Genomic DNA, 22,083 nt, shown 5'->3' with positions numbered 1-22,083 from the left:
AAATGTGATGCTACTTCTGCTTGGCGAGCATCAACAGAAAACAAATAAATTGGTTTTGCTTCGCCGGCAACATCTTTACAACAATTTGTTATGTAGACTTCTCGATGCTGTGATATTTTGGTTGCTGTTCTTTAGAAAATATTTCACTAAAACCAAAATGTTGCACATAGTGCATCACTGATATTTGTTTGACAACTATCTAATACAATTTTTTTTCAAGTTATATATGCTGTCCTCCTGAAGAAAGCCAACTTGTGCCATCTGGAGCAAGATTGAGCATTGAAACAGTTTCACTGCCACCATATTCACCACTTAAATGTTGTATAATCTTATTTCCTGTTCTATTAGTTTACAGATTTGTGGGAGCCGGGAGCAAGAGCACATAACCGATTTCATCATTTAAATAGTCAGCTGCGCGACTAAGTGGCAGGACTGCTCAAGCATTGAAATAATATAAAGCATTCACAACAGAAGCTACATGACAAAAATAACCTTCGTAAATAAAGGTGCATTGACTACCTCAGTAATGTTTATAAATATAAAGATACGTACACACAAAAAAACAAGGACACTAAACAGTGCTTCTGCGCCAATGCTGCTTCCAAAATGCTATCAGTAAAAAAATTACCTTTTTTTTTTTTTCAATTGAAAGAATGTATGTTCTACAATGTGTTAGGACAAAGGAATTTTTTTCAATTGTTTGTCTTCATGAGAATCTCTCATGACTGCACACTACTTTGTAATAAGAATGCATCATGCAGTTCAAGTATTTTCTTCCCGTCTGTGCAGGTACTGTCATCCTGATTTGATTGATTGATTGATATGTGGGGTTTAACGTCCCAAAACCACTATATGATTATGAGAGACGCCGTAGTGGAGGGCTCCGGAAATTTAGACCACCTGGGGTTCTTTAACGTGCACCCAAATCTGAGCACACGGGCCTACAACATTTCCGCCTCCATCGGAAATGCAACCGCCGCAGCCGGGATTCGAACCCGCGCCCTGCGGGTCAGCAGCCGAGTACCTTAGCCACTAGACCACCGCGGCGGGGCGGTACTGTCATCCTCATAATCATGCATAACCAATTAATTTCGCAACAAATGTTTCTACTGTGTGTTTTGTTGAAAATTGGTGAAAGCGGTTTCCTAAGAGATGGCTTATTGAAGAAGAGGACCTCATGATGTTTTTTTTTTTTCTCCGATTTTTCAGATGAGATATACCCTGTTCATCAAAACTGACACAGCTGTTTTGAACATAAGACAAGGATGGCTCGTGTTTTCTTCAGATCAAGAAGGTGCACCTATGCGAGAAGGCATGCCGCTACGATAGGTGACTTCAAGAGAAGCCCAAGCAACACTTCAGAGTCACAAGTTCGCAAAATGGCAAAATTGGCATATTGCCTTTTATATATTGTGTGTAAAATAAACCTGAAGCACAAAAAATATTTCTCTTGTTTGTTCTCGTGAAAAATCTAGAAAAAACTAGCAGGGGCATCAAATTGTAGCAAAGAAAAAAACAAATAAATGAGCCAGAAATTGCATTGGCCAAAATGCTTGGCTCCCATGCTAAGAACATGCTTGACTATTGCATGGTATTCCAATGCTGTGCCAACTCTGGGAAGGAGTGTTTTCAATGATTTTCCAAGCACGGCCTTCCTTTGCTTGGCCAATGATAGGCTTGTCACACTTCTCAAGCTTTTACTTCCCATGGCCTCCAATAACTTTCCAAGCATGGACAGCTTGGCCACTGATGATTTACCATGCTTGGCCCAAGCAAATTTTGCTGGTAGGGGATTGTTGTACTTACTATTGATTTGTGTCACCGCCTAATTCCTACACCTCAAAAATATACTTTTCAGCAAAAAAGAATAATAATTATTACTCATGTATTCTGTGTACCTTGCCTTGACAACAAGTAACGGCAACATTGCAAAAACAAAGTCGTACTGCGAGTTTTTTCTTTTTTTTTTCTTTTTTCAGCTAGCCCTTGCATGTTTCATTTTTCGCCTCTGGTTTCTCGTCAAACGAGAGCCCAAGCCCAAATAGACTCATCAAAGCCGCGTATTCTGGACAAAGCAATACCCGCATCTTCCCACAGGGGAAACTCGATTAAATGAGTCACAGTGTGGTGAGGGTACCGTGTGAATATTGCATAATTGGGTATGATTTCGGAATTCTTAATTGTTATTTTGTTTTTATTACTTGTATTTATTGAATGAAGGAAAAGCATTTTTAAACGAGTGGTGGGACACTGATGCTTGGTTGTGCCCCACTACTGGTTAAAGGTACTGCTGCTTCCACCTCATCTACTCGAGTCAAACAAAGCGTTAAGTCAAGCGAAAGCCAAGTAGACGCCCTTGACTGAATTCTGAATGCCCAATCTAGTGCCTACATATATGGGGCGGCCAGTGAAGGGTCGTGCAGTGCGAGCAGTCGGTTTTTACCAGCAGATGCTGCCTGCGTCGGCGTTGCGACGAGAGAGAGACATAGGGGGGGGGGGGGGAGCGACAATTGGCACGAGACGCGAGCATGCACAGTAGGGGTGTAGCCACCACCACTGATGCTGGATATGCATGTAGGTGTGACTATAAAATGCTCCGCATTTAAAAGAAGCTTGCATCATGCTTGCACCTGGAATCGAGTTACAGACTGTACAGTAAACCACAAAAGTTTGTGGACCACGCGAGCGTGTGCCAAACTGCCTGCCCACGCCACCCGGCGGCGCACCATATATCGTCGACTGCAGTTCTGAGCCGAAAACGAGTCGTCCTTTTATTCACTGGCTTTTCAATTTTCTACTGCCGCGTAGCGCATTGTTTTTTTGTGGTTTTCACGTGAAGTGCTTTCCTTCAGTATGACTTCCACGATGCTGTTTTCAGAAGAGCATCGAAACTATCTCGGCTGCCTCGAACGGCATTCCGTTGCCTAGGTGTCACTTTGTGATAAAGATTGTGACTGATAACAGTTATGCTCTTAGACTGCTTTCCAGCCAGAAGCTCGTAGACGCAGATGCCAAGAGTGTGTCGTGTTAAAAAGCGAAAGGTGAAAAATATTTGTACCCAGTCAGAAAAGAGACAGGCCATCAATTAGGAGAGGGATGCTTTCAGGGCACTGAGGTGCTGTAGACCACCGCTGACGTAGCGGAAGTGTCGCAAGGAAGCTTTCGGCCATGCGCTCACGTGGTGCGTAACTTTTGTGGCCGACTGTACATATGCTGAACAGGAGCGATGACAATGTGCTCTTGCTGCTTATGTTGCGTATTTAGGCATACCAATTCTTACCGCTTTTATTGTGAACAAGGCTCCCTTCCATATCGGGTGCAGAAAGGTCAGTTAACTGTGTGCGCTATAGGTCAGTGTATCTGACGTTCACACTAAAAGCAACAGTTATGCACTATATATTTTTTTTCACACCTCTTCTAGCAGCTCACTGTATTGCAGTTGAAAGAGAGACTTTTCAAGCTTTGATAAATGGTAATGCTTATTTTTGTGTCGATCATATGGAACTATTGCAGGAAATTACAGGAAGAAACAAAGAAGAAGGGGTAGTGGGGCAGATGCTGTTTGGACTCTTGGTTTTGAATAGACGCCATGTTTGGAGGGCATTACACGCAGCACCAATAAAGGCAACAGAAAGATTTTTCACATCATTTCTAGTGTTGAAGACTCGGGAAGCCAGCCTTCATTTCCCTGAGCTATTGCTTTCGATCTGGAACGTCTCTCAGCTGCCTCACCATCATGAAGCATACCAAGACCAAGCAGAGGTCTCGTTGAGCACAAAGTACAAGGACGGTGAATGAGGTCAACCAGCTCATCCAGTCCAGTCAGTTCGACTGCTAGACGCTCCACATCCTCCACAGTCGGTTGAAGGCGGTCCAGACAGAGACAGCCGCACTGAATGCTGAGCTGAAAACCTTCCTCACAGACGAGCAAGTGCCAGAAGACTGGGACTCCGTCATGAAGTATGAAGACGCTGCTACCAGCGCTTTGGCCCTGCTCGAGCATCACATAGACAGGCTTAACGTTTCTGCAATTCCTTCGACGACGCATTTATCTACAACCACTGATGGGGACCCATCAATGACCTCAGCAATGGACATGGCACAACCTCAACGTGAGTGTAGTGCACAATTGTCTAAACTAGAGCTCTTGAGTTTCGATGGGAGCCGTTTTGAGACAGTTCCGCCACGCCGTTCACGATAACCTAGGCTTGTCCAACGCCGATAGGTTTCACTATCTGGTCTCACTACTTGATGGAGCCACTGCTCAAGCCGTTGCCGGTATACAAGCTACAGATTCATTTTATCGTGACGCACTTGAGATATTACAACAGAGATTTGGAAATGATAAGTGGATTGAGCAAAAACATCTGGAATGGCTTCACACACTGAACCCTGTTCGGTCGTCAAGTGACGAGGTAACCTTAAGGAACTTGTATGACGAGGTTCAACTCAGTCAGAGGGGACCCGCGAGCCTGAGAGTGGGCGCCACATACTACGCTGGCATGCTGAGTGAGGTACTGCTAAAGGTTATTCCCCCGACATCGTAGTGGACTATAACAAATGGAAGAGCATGGAGTCTGCAAGTTCAGTATCAATGGCCGCCAGCCTTATCCATTATTCAGAAGAAAAGATCAGTCGGTTGCTTCAATTCCTTCTCATCGCAGTGGAGTGTGACGAGAGAAGCGCGCAAATTTTGACTACAGCTTTTCTTCGCAACCATAAAAATACTACTCAGAGCCCCGGTAAGCCTCCATCGCTTCTGGCTGCCAGTGTCCTTCACAATGGGACAAACGTTTCTTTTATGTCCTGCATTTTCTGTTCAGCAAATGAACATAGAACTGAAGACTGCACTAGCCAACTCAGCCTAGCAGAAAAGCGCAGCTTGCTCACATCCGATGGTCATTGCTTTAAGTGCACTGCCAAGAGACACCTGGCATGAGACTGCTGTCACAGAGTACAATGTCTGTGATGAAAACGTCAACATGCGTATCGCAGGGGCAACTTCAAATACAGATGCAGCAACCGAAGGTACGTCTGACGCTGCTATGCATGTAGCTGCGAATGGCGCAACTATGGAACATACCACAAAGGTCCTTTTTCAGACGTTTCGTGCGTGGATGACATTAACGACGAATTCCTGTTACATACGCGGTGTTTTTGACAACGACAGTCATAGAGCCTTCGTCTGGGAGAACGTTAGTAAGAAGCTAAAGCTCTCACCATTTATGGAGATACATTTAGTCATCAGCACGTTTGGATGAGGGTGATCAGAATTGTGCCGATGTGCTAACGATGTCAGCTTCACACTTCAGAACCAACACAAGAACACAGCAGTCCAAATCCAAGCTGCTGTAGTCCCTTTCATCTGTGACAACATGACTGAAGCTCCGCCAAAGAATCAACTAATACAAGGTTTTGTTGCCGAAAAGAAACTGTTAGCGGACACTGTTGCCTTTACAGGTATGATGTGTGAACCCAGTGTAAGCCTCCTCAGTGGCTCCGACCAGTTGTGGAAGCTAATGCCCAGTAACAGCGAAGTTCAGTAGGACATGGAGAACCGAGGGCTGATTGCCATCAACACCAAAATAGGGTGGGTGCTCCAAAGACCAACTTCTATCGCGGGACTAGGCGGGCAGTACACCAGCACTGATATCCTCATGCTACAAACAGACATACACGAGGAGGAGGACCTTTACCCCTTGAAACGATTTTGGGAACTGGATGCCATTGTCATTGTTAAAGAACCGATTATGTATCAAAAAGGCGTTGTTCTAAAGAGATTTAATGAAACAATCAATTTCTGAAATGGCCGTTATGAGGTTATGCTGCCTTGGAAATTGGGGAAGGTAACTTGGCCGACAATCGCAAAGTCCCCATGTCACGATTGTACTCTTTAGTACACAGGCTTTCACGTAACAAACACAATCGAGGCATATGACAAAGCTACTTGGCAACACAAGAAAGATGAACATGCCGAAGTCGACACTGACATGACTGGCGAACTGGTTTACTACATACCTCATCATGAAGCAGTGATCCCCCTGGGGACTGCCGATTCGGAGCAATTTTCGGAGCAGTCAAGTTTTAGTTTTGGAGCACTTTGGAGCAGCAAAACATTAGTTTTGAAGGATTTTGGAGCAGTTAATTTTGCAATTAGGAGTACCTTGGAGTAGTAAAATTTTAGTCTTGGAGTAGGTAATCTTAAAATTAGAAGCAGTTTGGCATAGGTGTATATTCATAATGGAGCACTTCAGAGAGGAAAGTACCTCAAATGCTTTAATATTAAATGAATGCTGACCTAGAACAAACCATCATTTTAGATTGAAAAAGGCTTTGAGAAATTTCACGCCGTTATTTTCACCATCTCAGGTTTATTAATTCGGGAAAAGATATCAGTAATACAATTATTTATAAAGTATTTCTGAATTTCGCACTGAAATCTCTGCGCGTGATATTACGAATTTCAATGTATATTTTTTTTACTGTAGCGACATTTGCTCAATGTAATTTCCTGAGACTTTGTACATTAAGCCTAGAGCCATTGCAGAAGTCAGTTTACTTTGTTTTTAGTGCTTGAGAGCTATGTAGGACCTAGTAAAAAAACGTCAAAATTTATAAAGTCCCGGCAATTGATGCTTTAATGCAGCTATGTGAAGCCACCCGAATTTTCCTTTTGCGCATTTTTTTTGCTTACCGAGAGAGTTCTCGTGGCAAGGATGGTGATTTTAGAATTATAAAAGACTAACTAAGTAATGTCAAATCTCATTATTTCCAACATGCTTAACAAACTTCTGGTTAATTAGAACTGACACTGTGGTCCTGTCGAAGCTATGTGTATTCCATTGGGGGAAAACATCCTGTAATTCGAACGTGCAAGCACTTGCGATGGTGAATTCGAACACACAGCACTCCGAAAATGCTCTCAGCACGACGCTCAATCCCACGGCAGCACCTGCGACATCTCAGTGCTGCTTGGGAAAAAGGAAAAAAAAAAAGAAAAGGCAGGGACGAAATGTTTGCTCTCATTCAAATGGATACCTGCCAACCTGGTAATAGAGAAATTCATAAAGCCCCCGAGCAGAATGGGGGGCTGCTTTCCGACTTTTTTTTTTAATTTGACGCTGTGATAAATTTCCCTTTAGCGAAAGCATAATCACGTTTTGCCACCATCAGTCAAATCAGCGCCCTGCATTATTTCTCCCCAATTTCGGCTCAAAAAAAAAAAAAAAACAACGAACATCGCGAAAAACGATGGGGGGGGGGGGGGTCCAAACGCAAGCGCAAACATCTGCGCTGCGGTCTCATAATGGCTTGGAGTGGCCCAAAACATAAGGGTAAGGTTTTTCACTAGGGAGTTTTAGTGCTGGGTACGCATTCTCTTGGGGCCTTGCGGGCTTCGGAGCGCGCGGCGTTGCGTGCCCAACCCATGCCCAACCCATACCCAACCGGAATGCCTTTTAGTTGGCGCCACGGTGGCACGCACGCAAACGCAAGCCGCACGAAGTTCACACGCGCTCGTAGAGCCATAGCGTCTTGTCGCGTAAGTATTATTCAAGTATTTATATGATTTAAAATGTTAAATTAAACATACATTGTGATCAGTACACTTTTTTATTGTGTACAGTAATCTAGTATACGCAAAAAAGTGAAAAATACAAGGTTACTGTAACTACAGTGTCGACATCTTGTGACACTTTGTGCAACCGCAGTCATGAACATGTTAGCTTACGCGTAACGTTTTTGAGGTGAAAATAAATAAAAAAGGTTACTCATTTGTAATATTGTCGCTGCGCAGTTTTTGCACCAGATGTACAATGCACAATGTTTCTGCAATAACAAAGTTGTGGTTGTCCGTTTCACTATGGCCGTGCTAGATGGCGCCACCTATCCAGCTGGTCGGGGGCTGGCATATGCCTTTTAGTTTCTATGTTCCAGGCCATTCTAGCTTTAGAAATCTGGCTAAAACCGTGTAATCGTAATAAGTGCTCGCACTTTGGCTTATTTTAACTCGACGGCTAAAGTATCCGCAGTGCGGATACCGTGAGTTCTTGCGAAGATGGACCGCGCGGACGCATGGCCCCATCGCCCCAGCAATCTTGCGACGCATCTGTTTGGGGTTTCCCGCATGCGCAATACCGCCACCCCAACGTCCTGCGTACGCAAGCCGCTTGGGTACTCAGCACTAAAACTCCCTACTAAGGTGAGAGTCTAAAAGGGGGAGTGCGAATGGTCCTGGCCGAAATTCAACGTCATAAACAACTAGCAAAATATATTTCCGTCAAAACTTGCATATGTCTTTCTCGGACACACATCAACAGATGGAACGGCACAGCTGGCTGCCACAAAGCTTCGGCTTTGCTTGCTACTAGATTCTTTGGACAGGAACGGCAAAACACTTCTAGTCTTTTTCACGCCCTTACCGCCTTTCATCCTACCGCTGCGTCAGCCATGTGCCCTCGGGGCTCGTAGATCGCTATCGCATCGGCACGACCGCGGCTTTGTACCTGAAGGTTTGCGGCAAATGATAATTTTTGTTTTCGATCTACGTGCTTTCAAAACTGAGTCGTTTTATGCTATCTATGGCTGCAACTGCCGCGGTTTTTTCCACAGAGTTTGCGGAAAGCAGCGTTGCTTTGACTGGTCAAACATTGGCCGCGCGCACACTTTAGGAGTTCTGTTAGTAACGTCGTCGCCATACATGATCATATCAAACGACCGCGGTTTCGTTCATAGTGGTTGTAGCAACGACAATCACACGCATTGTACAAGACAGTGCGTGTGCTGGTCGCACGCGTACTTCCAAAGCTTCGAGCACGCTGCTCTCTATCAGCCTTCGTTCGACGGTTTCGGTACTGAAGTTCATATCACACGCCATGATTAGGAAAAGCATTCAGAACATTCGAATTTTGGCCCAATGGACAAATGAATTTGATTGGAGAAATTCACTAATTTGTATCTGTCGTGGTTTCGCATCACTGCGAGTCTACTGTAAGTTTAGACGAACGCCTCTTTAAATCCTTTATATAGTGGTGGGCTTGCATAAAGCCTGGAACGAACTGACTTGCATTTTTGTCAACCCGGCCAGATCTCGCCCACGCAATTCAATTTTCGGGAGATTTTCATGGCAACCTTACAGAAAAAACTGTCGCAATCCGGGTGTCTCTCGGACAATGCGGGATACTTCCCAAATATGTGATGATAACACCAACACATATAGTTCACTCCTGATGGCGGAATATAGCACCACACCATTTTTATGGCTTCAGTGACCAGCTACGTCAATGCACTGCAGCCAATCGCAGAGGCCACGCTATTTTACTAATTATAATTTTTTATTGGAAATGAAATGTTTTTGTAACTTTCAGGCAATATTTGTAGAATTGTACACGTGATCTAAATTCATACATTTTACGTGAAAATTGAAAGAATTGTCAGGTATGCAAATGTCGATGGGACGCGCCTGCGCCACGCTTCTTTCTTTTCCGTCCCTGCCACATAGAGACATTTCTTCTTTCAACGCCATGCGCGGAGAGAGAGGGAAAAAAAGCTGATGCAGAGTGGGCATGGTGGTAGTGGTTAGAAGAGAAATGAGAAAGAAAGGCACCCAATTTCTGCAGCCCGGTAGGGAGGATGGCGCAAACATTACCTCCACGGTGTGTTGGCTCTCTCTCAAATGCCAATCTGCGACGCGCCGGTGCCAAGCCTCCCCCTTTCCGGTTCCTGACACGTAGGGGGTCCCTCTCTTTTCAACGCCGCGTGGGAAAATAGCGAAAAAAAAAACTGCCGCGGAGTGTTGGTTATCTTTCAAACGCCAATCTGCTTATCTCAGCGTAGAAACGATCCTCCTTTCTCGTCACATCCTGGTTACGCTCCCACGGGCACAGAGGGTAGCAGCGGAGACATGGTCGTCGCCGTCTTAGCACCTAATATATAGGTGTGATAGGCCTCTTGGCAGAATGGTAAAGAATTCTCTCAGTAGCCTCGACCGCTGTCTCCGGTAGTTAAAACTTTATTTAGAGTTATTTATATGGTGCCACAATTACAGTGTATAGCGACTTTATGATTTCTGACATTGCACCGGAAGCCGCATAAAACTGCCAAGCAAGCCTGGCGGGACACAGGTTACGTAAACCCTGAGATGAATGGTTTGCCGCAGTTTCGCGCAATTTCCGTCTATTTTATCAGATTGGCGCAGCAAATCTCAATTGGCGCACTTTGGCACAGTTAGCCCAGATGTGGAATCCCTATGCATAACAAGCTAAAGAACTTGACACATATGCCCTATTAGTGTGGCATGTAAATTACGATGTGCTACATGACATGCCAATGTTATTTTCATATTACCACAAATCAGTTATGTTTGTATATGTTCCTCATACAGTCAGGTAACGCAATGCCGATTTTGGTGCATATGAAGCTAAGGAACACAACACAAGTGCCCCATGAGTGTGGCATGTAAATCACATTGTGCTACATGACATTCCCGACGTGATTTTTATATTACCACCAATCCCTTATATTCGCCAATATTCTTCATACAGTCAGACCACGCAATACGAATTTTAGTGCATATCAAGCTAGGGAACCGAACGCAAGTGCCCCCATGAGTGTGGCCCACGTGCTACATGACATGCCTGATGTAATTTTTATATTACCACCAATCACTTAAATTCGTCAATATTTAATCACTTATATTTGTCAATATTCGTCATACAGTCAGATAACGCAATACCAATTTCGGTGCATATCAAGCTAGGGAACACGACGCAAGTGCCCGATAAGTGTGGCATGTAAATCACATTAATCTACATGACATTCCTGATGTGATTTTCTTATTACTTCCAATACCTTTTATTCAGAAATATTCATCATACATTCAGATCAAGCAATACCAATTTTTGTGCAAATCAAGCTAGAGAACAAGACACAAGTGCCCCATCAGTATGGCATGTAAATCATGTGCTACAAGAAGTGCCGGACGTGATTTTCACATTACCACCAATCACTTAAATTCGTCAATATTTTTCATAGAGTCACATCAATTAATACAAATTTTGCTGCATATAAAGCTAGAAAATACGACGCAATTACGCCATGAGTGCGGCATGTATATCAAGTCGTGCTACATGACGTGCCGGACGTGATTTCCATATTACTACCGATAACTTATATTCGTCAATATTCATCATACAGACAGATAAAGCAATATCAATTTTGGTGCATATAAAGCTAGGGAACACGATGCAAGTGCCCCATGAGTGTGGCATGTAAATCACGTGCTACAGGACATGCCTTATGTAATTTTCATATACCACCAATCACTTAAATTCGTCAATATTCATCATACAGCCAAATCATGCAATACCTATTTTGGATCACATAGAGCTTAGGAACACGACACAAGTGCACCACGAGTGTGGCATGTATATCACGTTAAGCTACATCATGTGCCGGACGTGATTTTAATATTACCACCAATCACTTATATTCGCTAATACTCGTCATACAGTCAGATCACGCAATTCCAGTTTTGGTGCATATCAAGCTAGAGAACACGACGCAAGTGCACCATGAGTGTGGCATGTAAATAGCGTTCTATATGACATGCCTGACGAGATTTTCATATTACTACCAATCACTTATATTTGTCAATATCCTTCATACAGTCAGATCATGCAATACCAATTTTGGTGCATATAGAGCAAGAGAACTCGACGCAAGTGCCCCATGAGGGTGGCATGTAAATCACGTTGTTCTACATGACATGACTGACATGATTTTCTTATTAATACCAATACCTTTCATTCATAAATATTCGTCATACAGTCAGATCAGGCAATGCCAATTGTGGTGCATATCTAGCTAGGGAACATGATGCAAGTGCACCATGAGTGTGGCATGTAAATCACCGTGTGCTACATAACATTCCTGATGTGATTTTCATATTACCACCAATCACTTATATTCGTCAATAGTCATCATACAGCCAGATCACACAATACCTATTTTGGTGCATATCTAGCTCAGAAACACGACGCAAGTGCCCCATGAGTGTGGCATGTAAATCACGTTGTTCTACATGACATGCTTGACGTAATTTTCATATTACCACCAATCACTTATATTCGTCAATATTCAATCACTTGTATTCGTCAACATTTATCATACAGTCAGATCACACAATACCAATCGTGGTGTATATCAAGCTAAAGAACACGACACAAGTGCCCCATTAGTGTGGTATGTAAATTACGTTGTGACGTTATATGTCTCACGTGACTGTCATATTACCACCAATCACTTGTATTCGCTAAAATTCGTCATACAGTCAGATAACGCAATTCCAATTTTGGTGCATATCAAGCTAGGGAACATGGCGCAAGTGCCCCATGAGTATGGCATGTATATCAAGTTGTGCTACATGACGTGCCGGACGTGATTTTCACACTACCACCAATCACTTAAATTCGTCAATATTATCATACAGCCAAATCCCGCAATACCTGTTTTGGTGCATAGAGAGCTAAGGAACACAACACAAGTGCCCCACGAGTGTGGCATGTAAATCGCGTTGTGCTACATCACGTGCCAGACGTGATTTTCATATTACCACCAATAACTTATATTCGCTAATATTCGTCTTACAGTCAGATCACGCAATGCCATTTTTGGTGCATATTAAGCTAAGGAACACGATGCAAGTACCTCATGAGTGTGGCATGTAAATCACTTTGTGCTACATGACATGCCGGATGTGATTTTCATATTACCACAAATCACTTATATATGCTAATATTCAACATACCGTCAGAACACGCTTTACCAATTTTGGTGGATATCAAGCTAGGGAACACGACCCAAGTACCCCATGAGTGTGGCATGTAAATCACGTTGTGCTACACGACGTGCCGGGCGTGATTTCCATATTACCACCAATCACTTACATTCGCTGATATTCGTCATATATTCAGACCACACAATACCAGTTTTGGTGTATATCAAGCTAACGAACACAACACAAGTGCCCTATTAGTGTGGTATGTAAATTACAATGTGCAATGTGACATGCCTGACGTGATTTTCATATTACCATCAATCACTTATATTCGTGAATATTCATCATACAGTTAGGTCATGCAATACCGATTTTGGTGCATATTAAGCTAGAGAACACAAGGCGAGTGCCCCATGAGTATGGCATGTAAGTCAGGTTGCGCTACATGACATGCCTGACATGGTTTTCATATTATCACCAATCACCTATATTCTTTAATATTCATCATACAGCCAGATCATGCAATGCCAATTTTGGTGCATATCAAGCTTAGGAACACAAGTGCCCCATGAGTTTTCATGTAAATCACATCGTGCTACATGACGTGCCTGATGTGATTTTCATACTATCACCAATCACTTATATTCGTCAATATTCGTCATACAGTCAGATCACGCAATACCAACTTTGGTGCATATTTCATTTCATTTCATTTCATTTATTTTCTCTCAATGCACAAGGCGTTACAGAGAGGAGTGGTGAAAAACAAACAAACAAACTGTACAAACAAATGGAGCATGTTTAAAAAGGGTATGCGTTTATGGTATTCTTGAAGTTGGTCGGGTCAGTGATGGATGCAATGGAAGCGGGAAGGTGATTCCAGTCCGTGCTTGTTTTGGGCACGAATGAATTAAAATGGAGGTTTGTACGGCTGCTTGGAATTCCAACTTTGAAGTGGTGATCGCTGCGGGATGAAATGTAGGATGGCGGCAAAAAAAGCGAGTTACTCAGTGAGTGCATGGTGTGGTACAACTTGTGGAAGAGGCACAAGCGCGAGATTTTGCGGCGAAATGATAGGCTGGGTAGATTTAAGGTTGACTTCATATGGGTTACGCTTGCTGTACGGGAATAGTTCGACAAAATGAAACGAACGGCGCGATTTTGAATTGCTTCGATGCTACTGATATGGATGTTTACGTGGGGATCCCATACAGATGATGAATATTCTAGCTTTGGTCGGACTAATGTTTTATAGAGCAGAAGTTTCAGTTGCATCGGGGCAAGGGAGAAGTTACGGCGTAAATAACCAAGTGTGCGGTTAGCATTGTTTTTAATAATGTCAATGTGAGACTGCCAGGAAAGGTTGTCAGAAATTGTAATACCAAGGTACTTGTATGAGCTAACTTTAGTAAGGAGAGAATTATTAAGTACATAGTTAGTAGAAATATTACATGTTCGACGTGAGACTCTCATTACTTTGCATTTAGTAACATTAAGCTTCATTAGCCAAGTATCGCACCAAGATGAAACATTGTCTAAGTCACACTGAAGGGCAAGGTGGTCAGAAGGGGTTTTAATTTCTCGGTAAATAACACAGTCATCGGCGAAAAGTTTAATAGAAGAAGAGATGTTATGTGGCAAATCGTTAATGTAAATCAGGAAGAGTAGTGGGCCAAGAACGGATCCTTGGGGGACGCCAGAGGTTACGGGTGAGAGGGGAGAGTTGCATTCATTCGCAGTTACAAATTGGGAGCGGTCTATTAAAAAGCATTCAATCCATTTTAATATGTTAGCATCAAGATTAAGTTTGCTTAGTTTTAGCAGTAGAAGTTTATGGCATACAGTGTCAAAAGCTTTAGCGAAGTCGAGAAAAATACAGTCAACAAGGGAAGAAGCGTCAATGGCAAGAAAAAGGTCATTAGTAAGGCAGAGAAGTTGGGTCTCGCATGAGTACTGTTTCCGGAATCCATGCTGGTTATCACTAAGGAACGAGTTGTTTTCTAAGAAAGTGATTATGTGGGAGTAGATGACGTGTTCCATGAGCTTACACGGTATACTTGTTAACGATATGGGCCTGTAATTGCGGGGGTTATGAACGTCACCTGGTTTGTGAAGAGGAACCACCTTTCCCGCTTTCCAGTCGCCCGGGAGGCAATGACATTCCAAAGACTGTGTGAAAAGCTTACATAAAATGACAGATGAGTAAACAGAGGTATTATGCAAAAACTTTGCACAGATACCGTCTTCACCTGGAGCACTGGCTAATTTCAAGTTTTCTATCAATATTTGTATGCCGACACAGTCAAATAAAAGGGGTTCCATGGCAACAAAGTTGTGGGTGGGGGTATCGGGAAAGGAAAGTGCTGTAGGTTTAACAAAGCACGATGAAAACACAGAGCTTAAAATGACACAACACTCTTCTTTTGGTACACGGCTGTTATCATCATGGATTAATTCTATCGCCTTTTTTTCATTTCCCCTAATCATCTGCCAAAATTTCTGAGGGTTAGTTGCAAGCAGAGAGGGAAGCGTTTGTTGATAATAATTTTCTTTTGCGACGGATAATGCGCGAGTGTACTCGTCAGCTGCGTGATGATAAGCGGACCACCTTTCCGCGTTGTTAGTTAGCTTTGCCCTTCGAAAAATTCGTTTCTTTTTATTCAGTAGTCGTTTTAGTGTAAGCGTGAACCAAGGGGACTTTGCGCTTTGCCTAATTCTGCGGAGCAGAATAAAACGATTGGTAAGTTCTGCTACCTTCTGCTTAAACAAATTCCAGTTTTCTTGCACGGACCTTTCCAGAAATTGCGAAAGGTAATCGTTTAGGAAAAGCTGAAGCTCATTATTAATTGAAACATAGTCGGCTCTTTTGTAGTCCCTAAAAACTTTTGAGCTATCATTTCTTTTAGTTGCTTTAGTCATGTTAAAATGAATAGCTAGATGGTCGCTTATGCCCGGAATAACTGATAGGGATTTAATTAGGTCGGGATGCGTGGTCAGCACCAAGTCTAGAACTGAAGAGGTGGACGAGGTAATGCGGGTTGGAGCGTTAACCAGCTGGGTAAGGTTAAAGTCTGAACACACATCAAGAAAGGCAGCACTGTCAGCAGAAGTTGATGAAATTATTTGGAAAGGGGGAGACCACGAAACATCAGGGAAGTTAAAGTCACCTAGGAGAAACATAGGTGCAGCCGGAAACCTTACTTGCAACTTATTTAGTACATCGTGTAATTCATTTGCGAAACCGGTAGTAAGGCTAGGAGGCCGGTAGCAGCCACAAACAACGATATCTTTGTGGTTAATGCGAACACACGCGACAACAATTTCAAGCGGTGAAACAACAGGCACGCTGAACGAGCTATTCTCGTCGCTAATGGCAATCAATACGCCGCCCCCGCGCCTCGTACCCCGGTCACAGCGGTAGAACTTAAACTTTTTTGAACAGTTAAATATTTCGTTATTTTCAATTTCAGCGGACAGCCAAGTTTCAGTTACTACGACGACATCAGCTAGACATGTATCTATTAGCGCAGATAGGGCATCACGCTTGTTAGTAACACTTCGAGAATTACATAGGAAAAAAGAAAATTCATGAGCTCGAAAATGCTTATCTAGCTATCGATGTGAAGGAGGAGCGCTGGCCCCTGCGCATTCTGCATTGCTTACTTCGGGAGCAACGTGGACGGGGTTATCATAAATAGGTCCTGCCTCGGTTACACGATCGGTGACCGGACAATAAACGTAGGCTTTCTTGTTGATTAGTATCTTGTTATACTTCAAGTAATATGGCTGCCCAGTGCTTTTCGCGAAATTTAAAAGCTTTTTCTGCACGTGGCGCGTGGCCTTGCAGAAATCTTCGCTAACTGACACGGGGGTGCTGCGAAGCATCGATTTCTTAGTAAAGACACTTTCTCTTGTTTTAAACGAACTGAAGCGAACAATAATAGGTCGACATTTGTTCTGTACATATGTTCCAAGCCTGTGTGCACGGGAGATGGCTTCATTAGGAAGTTCCAGTTTAAGAGACGCAGACAGGATTTCACGGATTTTTAGCTCCGACTCGGCCCAGGTTTCTGAGGCAGAATCCAATATCCCATAAAAAATTAGGTTCTCCCTACGAGAGCGATCCTCGAAGTCATCAAGCCGTGAACTGAGAGCGACACTTTCGTGTCGCACGGCAGCCGTTACAAGACCTTGTATCTGTGCATTGTCGGGAACGCTCTCGAGGGTAAGAACCTTCTGTTCAAGTACAGTTAGTCGGGTGGTTAAATCTGTTACTTTGGCATCAAGTAGCAACTGGTTTTCTTTAACTTCGTTAATAGTCTTCTGCAAGTTGTCATGACGCTCATCCAAGTGTGCGGTTAGTTTGCTGATGGCGGCTAATACTTCGCTATTCGGACCAGGATTCTGTTCAATATCCCCGCAAAGAAGAAGTTCCTTTATAACAACAAAACACTCTGCGACTATATCAAGCAACACATGTGGGCATGGAAGGAGCAGCAGACAATAGTTGCTAGATCGCTTAGCGCTATAATCTTGGAAGGGACCAACCTGTACAAAAAGCAAAAAGTGGTTGGATGAGACCATGGTGGCGGCCGCTCCGTTCCACTGCCCACTGAGGCGCGCGGTGCAAGGCTGGCTGTATTTGTAGTTTTCTGGGTGGCTTGACGATGTCGATGCGGTTGGCTTGGTGGCAGCGTAAGGGGTTACCGGAAAGGGAGGTTGAAGTGGCTCCGGGCAACAACAGCTCGGTTCGGGCTGGGGAGGGCACGTGCCGTTTGGCGTGCCAGGCGCATGTGGTTCCACGCAGTCTGGCGAGCTCGTGCTGATGACTGCGAACAACTGTACAAAAAGCAAAAAGTGGTTGGATGAGACCATGGTGGCGGCCGCTCCGTTCCACTGCCCACTGAGGCGCGCGGTGCAAGGCTGGCTGTATTTGTAGTTTTCTGGGTGGCTTGACGATGTCGATGCGGTTGGCTTGGTGGCAGCGTAAGGGGTTACCGGAAAGGGAGGTTGAAGTGGCTCCGGGCAACAACGGCTCGGTTCGGGCTGGGGAGGGCACGTGCCGTTTGGCGTGCCAGGCGCATGTGGTTCCACGCAGTCTGGCGAGCTCGTGCTGATGACTGCGAACAACTGTACAAAAAGCAAAAAGTGGTTGGATGAGACCATGGTGGCGGCCGCTCCGTTCCACTGCCCACTGAGGCGCGCGGTGCAAGGCTGGCTGTATTTGTAGTTTTCTGGGTGGCTTGACGATGTCGATGCGGTTGGCTTGGTGGCAGCGTAAGGGGTTACCGGAAAGGGAGGTTGAAGTGGCTCCGGGCAACAACGGCTCGGTTCGGGCTGGGGAGGGCACGTGCCGTTTGGCGTGCCAGGCGCATGTGGTTCCACGCAGTCTGGCGAGCTCGTGCTGATGACTGCGAACAACTGTACAAAAAGCAAAAAGTGGTTGGATGAGACCATGGTGGCGGCCGCTCCGTTCCACTGCCCACTCATATCCACCTGCATATCCACCTAGGGAACATGACGCAAGTACCCCATGAGTGCTGCAAGTAAATCACATACTACATGACATGCCTGACGTGATTTTATTATTAGCACCATATATTCGTCAATATTCATTATAAAGCCAGATCATGCAATACCATTTTTGGTGCATATCAAGCTAAGGAACACGATGCAAGTATCTCATGAGTGTGGCATGTAAATCATATTGTGCTACATGACATTCCTGACGTTGTCTTCATATTACCACCAATCACTTATATTCTCCAATATTCGCCATACAGTCAGATCACACGATACCAATTTTAGTGCATATCAACTTAAGGAACACGAAGCAAGTGCCCCACGAGTGTTGCATGTAAATCACGTCGTGCTACATGACATGCCTGACATAATTTTCATATTACCACCAATCACTTATATTCCTCAATATTCAATCATTTAGATTCATCAATATTCGTCATACAGTCAGATCACCGAATACCAATTTTGGTGCATATCCACCTAGGGAACATGACGCAAGTACCCCATGAGTGCTGCAAGTAAATCACATACTACATGACATGCCTGACGTGATTTTATTATTAGCACCAGTCACTTATATTCGTCAATATTCATTATAAAGCCAGATCATGCAATACCATTTTTGGTGCATATCAAGCTAAGGAACACGATGCAAGTACCTCATGAGTGTGGCATGTAAATCATATTGTGCTACATGACATTCCTGACGTTGTTTTCATATTACCACCAATCACTTATATTCTCCAATATTCGCCATACAGTCAGATCACACGATACCAATTTTAGTGCATATCAACTTAAGGAACACGAAGCAAGTGTTGCATGTAAATCAGTGTTACATGTAAATCAAGTCGTGCTACATGACATGCCTGACATAATTTTCATATTACCACCAATCACTTATATTCCTCAATATTCAATCATTTGTATTCATCAATATTCATCATACAGTCAGATCACCGAATACCAATTTTGGTGCATATGAACCTAGGGAACATGACGCAAGTACCCCATGAGTGCGGCATGTAAATCATGTTGTGCTACATGACATTCTTGACGTGAGTTTCATATCACCACCAGTCAGTTATATTCGTCAATATTCATCATACAGCCAGATCATGCAATACCAATTTTGGTGCATATTTATTTATTTATTTATTTATTTAACAATACTGCACATCTCATCAGAGATTATAGCATGGAAGGCATATGAAAACGAATATTTGTTTACACAGATTCATATTGATAGAAAACACAAAAAAGCCGGTATTACAAAATGACATGCAAATCATAGGTTATACCAGAGTCCTTCAATACTTTTCTGGTCACGAAACTTCTCCGTAACGCTATGGGAGAGCTTCATATGGGGATCAAAGCTCCCGTGCGGTGGCGCTACGAGTCTGGTGAAGGCGGCTTGGACGGCGGCGGCCGCATTTGCAGCGTTTGCAGTGCGTTGTAGCGCGAGCTTACTGGTTTGTTTGTTGTGTGGTATAGCTGTCTACACTCATCATGGACGGCAAACTATGTGAACTACCATGCCTCTGACGTGCTGCGTACCTGGTTGCCGCTCTGGCTATCGGAGTTGTACAGAAAAAGCTTCGCTGTTCTGCCTCCCAAGCGACCGCGAACAACGCGACAGGTGGAAGCGAGCCATTCCACAACAGGAGACGGGCGCTTTCAATTTCGAGTCGAAGGCCGTTCGTGTGTGCGAGAAACATTTCGACACCACGGACATTATTCGAGCCGATGAGTTCAGCATAAGTGGACAATCTGTGCTTCTGCAGCGCGAGAAGCCTAAGCTCCGCGTCGGTGCCATACCCCGGATATTTGAAAACCTGCCGGCGTATCTTACGAAGCCCAAGCCACGGTCGCGCTCACAGCGAGAAAATCCGCCTGCCTGCAAAACGTCGTCGCGTTTCGTTGCCGAACAACGATGGCACTGCAGCTTCTGTGAGCTCCAGCACAGAGCCCTGCGATCCTGAAGCAGCCGGAGATGATGGTAAGCCTCCATTCGCGTTGCCTTGTTTTCTTCTTTCACTATGTTGAGAGCCTGTATTGCCTGTGTGCTGCGTGATGTCGCACTATATTGATCCATATTTCTTCGTTTGACAGGTGGAGTGATAAGCACTGGAAGCTGCACAGAGATGGCATGCCAGACAGAGGGAAATGTCTGCTCCATCTCAGAGCTCCACGCAGTTAAAGACCAGCTTCGAAGCACTAAGCAGCAACTTCGTTTGTGCCAAGTGAAGATTGCGAAATTGACAGTGCAAGCGAATAGGAGCAGAAGATCGCACCAAGACGTTCAGAAGCTTTCGGCTCGCGAGAAGCTCATTTTTGACCACTGGCTCATGAAAGCCAACGCGAAGTCTGCAACAGCTGCGCGGTAAGTTCCAAATACCCCATCACACACGTAACATTGCTATTGGATTGCCCCTTTTGCGTTTGAAAATGTTATCTCAAGGTGTAGCCTTCATTTATTCATCATGTATTTGTATCTGTTGTACCGCAAAACAATATGCTATTGAGGCAGACATTGGTTTGGCCGTTTTGTGTAGTATTATTTCTAATTTCGGGAAAAATTGCAGGTTTGTTTGGGCAAATATACTTTCTTCAGTTTTTATAACACCATTCTCATTATTTTTTGCTTTGCATGAATAGTTTCCAACACGCTCATTGTGGAAAACAAATTTGCAATTCATTCTCTCCAGGTACAAAAAAGAGTGGATTTATGACTGCTTGCTGCTAAAGATAAAGTCCACAGCAGTCTACACTTTTCTTCATGAAAATGAATTTTTGCCCCTTCCAAATTCCCGCACCCTCTATGGCTACCTCAGAAATCAGAAAGCTGATTTTGGCTTCGACAGTACTTTGTTCACGGTTCTGTGTGAAAAGCTAGAAGCAGTTCCAGAAAGAGAGCGTCGAGGTAAGAAGCAGTACTCATTTTTATAATTGTATTATATTCAGCAGCGCAATTGAGACAAGATGTTAACCTACCCAAAACTTTCCAGGAGAGCTCATGTTCGATGAAATGAGCGTCAGAAAAAGCGTCCACATTCGCGAGTCGGACATGGCACTGCTGGGCAAGGTGGATTTCGCCGAACACACATGACCAGGTGACCATGGCAAAGACGGCGACCACGTGCTGGTCTTTCTGTTTCGGCCTTTTCTGGGAGGGTGGTCACAAACTGTGGGCACATTTTGTGCTTCTGGTGCTGCCCCAGGATCAATCGTGGCGAAGCTCCTTTTGCAGTGCATTGTTCACCTTACAAACGCTGGTGTTGTTGTTGACGCAGTGACCTGCGACAACTCCACATCAAACCAATCAGCCTTGAGATCTCTGGGTACGTCTTTTCAAATTTTATTTAGCTGTGGTTAGTGATGTAGTAGAAAAACAAGTGTACTATTAAACTGTTTTTCTCTCAAGGTGTCAACGGGGACATGCACAAGCTTCAAACGTGTTTTGAACACCCGTGTGAGCCCTCAAAGCAAGTCCACGTTGTAATTGATCCACCGCACATATTTAAGTGCATCAGAAACAACTTGCTCAAAGTGGGCAAGTTTTTGGTAAGTAAAAAAAAGTTGCATGTGAATGCCTTGACCTGTGCATAAACTATTCAGTTTAAAAAAAAAATTTGTCACTTGTCCTTATGTTGCAGCTCCCTCAAGGACAGGAGGTGTTCCACTGTCACTACAAGGACTTACTGGACTATGAAGAAGAACAGGCTGGACTCCGGGCTGTACCGAAGTTTACGAAAGCCCATATTTTTCCCAATGCGTTCCAAAAG

General features: G+C 44.0%; 2 protein-coding genes across 27 annotated transcripts in view; one reads left to right on the top strand and one right to left on the bottom strand.

The window, feature by feature from the left end:
* Positions 1-22,083, bottom strand: part of Rel (nuclear factor NF-kappa-B family member relish) — a 411,660-nt gene that overhangs the window by 173,099 nt on the left and 216,478 nt on the right. The window lies entirely within an intron of this gene.
* On the top strand, positions 5,550-21,854 carry LOC119160773 (uncharacterized). Its single transcript, XM_075881385.1, has 5 exons — positions 5,550-5,590; positions 20,083-20,297; positions 20,411-20,681; positions 21,592-21,639; positions 21,723-21,854. Exons 1-5 carry the CDS (start codon positions 5,550-5,552, stop codon positions 21,760-21,762), a joined length of 615 nt encoding a protein of 204 aa, XP_075737500.1. The 3' UTR covers positions 21,763-21,854.

Source organism: Rhipicephalus microplus, chromosome X (genome assembly GCF_043290135.1).
Source record: "Rhipicephalus microplus isolate Deutch F79 chromosome X, USDA_Rmic, whole genome shotgun sequence".
Classification (NCBI taxonomy): domain Eukaryota; kingdom Metazoa; phylum Arthropoda; class Arachnida; order Ixodida; family Ixodidae; genus Rhipicephalus; species Rhipicephalus microplus.
Note: the sequence above shows the minus strand (reverse complement) of the source record. Positions and strands in the feature narration are given on the sequence as shown.

Coding starts and splice junctions, on each gene's coding strand:
- LOC119160773 (XM_075881385.1), top strand. CDS start 5,550: ATGGAGAACCGAGGGCTGATTGCCATCAACACCAAAATAGG. Junction 5,591..20,082: donor GCCATCAACACCAAAATAGG/GTGGGTGCTCCA, acceptor GTGCTTCTGCAG/CGCGAGAAGCCTAAGCTCCG. Junction 21,640..21,722: donor ATCAGCCTTGAGATCTCTGG/GTACGTCTTTTC, acceptor TTTTCTCTCAAG/GTGTCAACGGGGACATGCAC.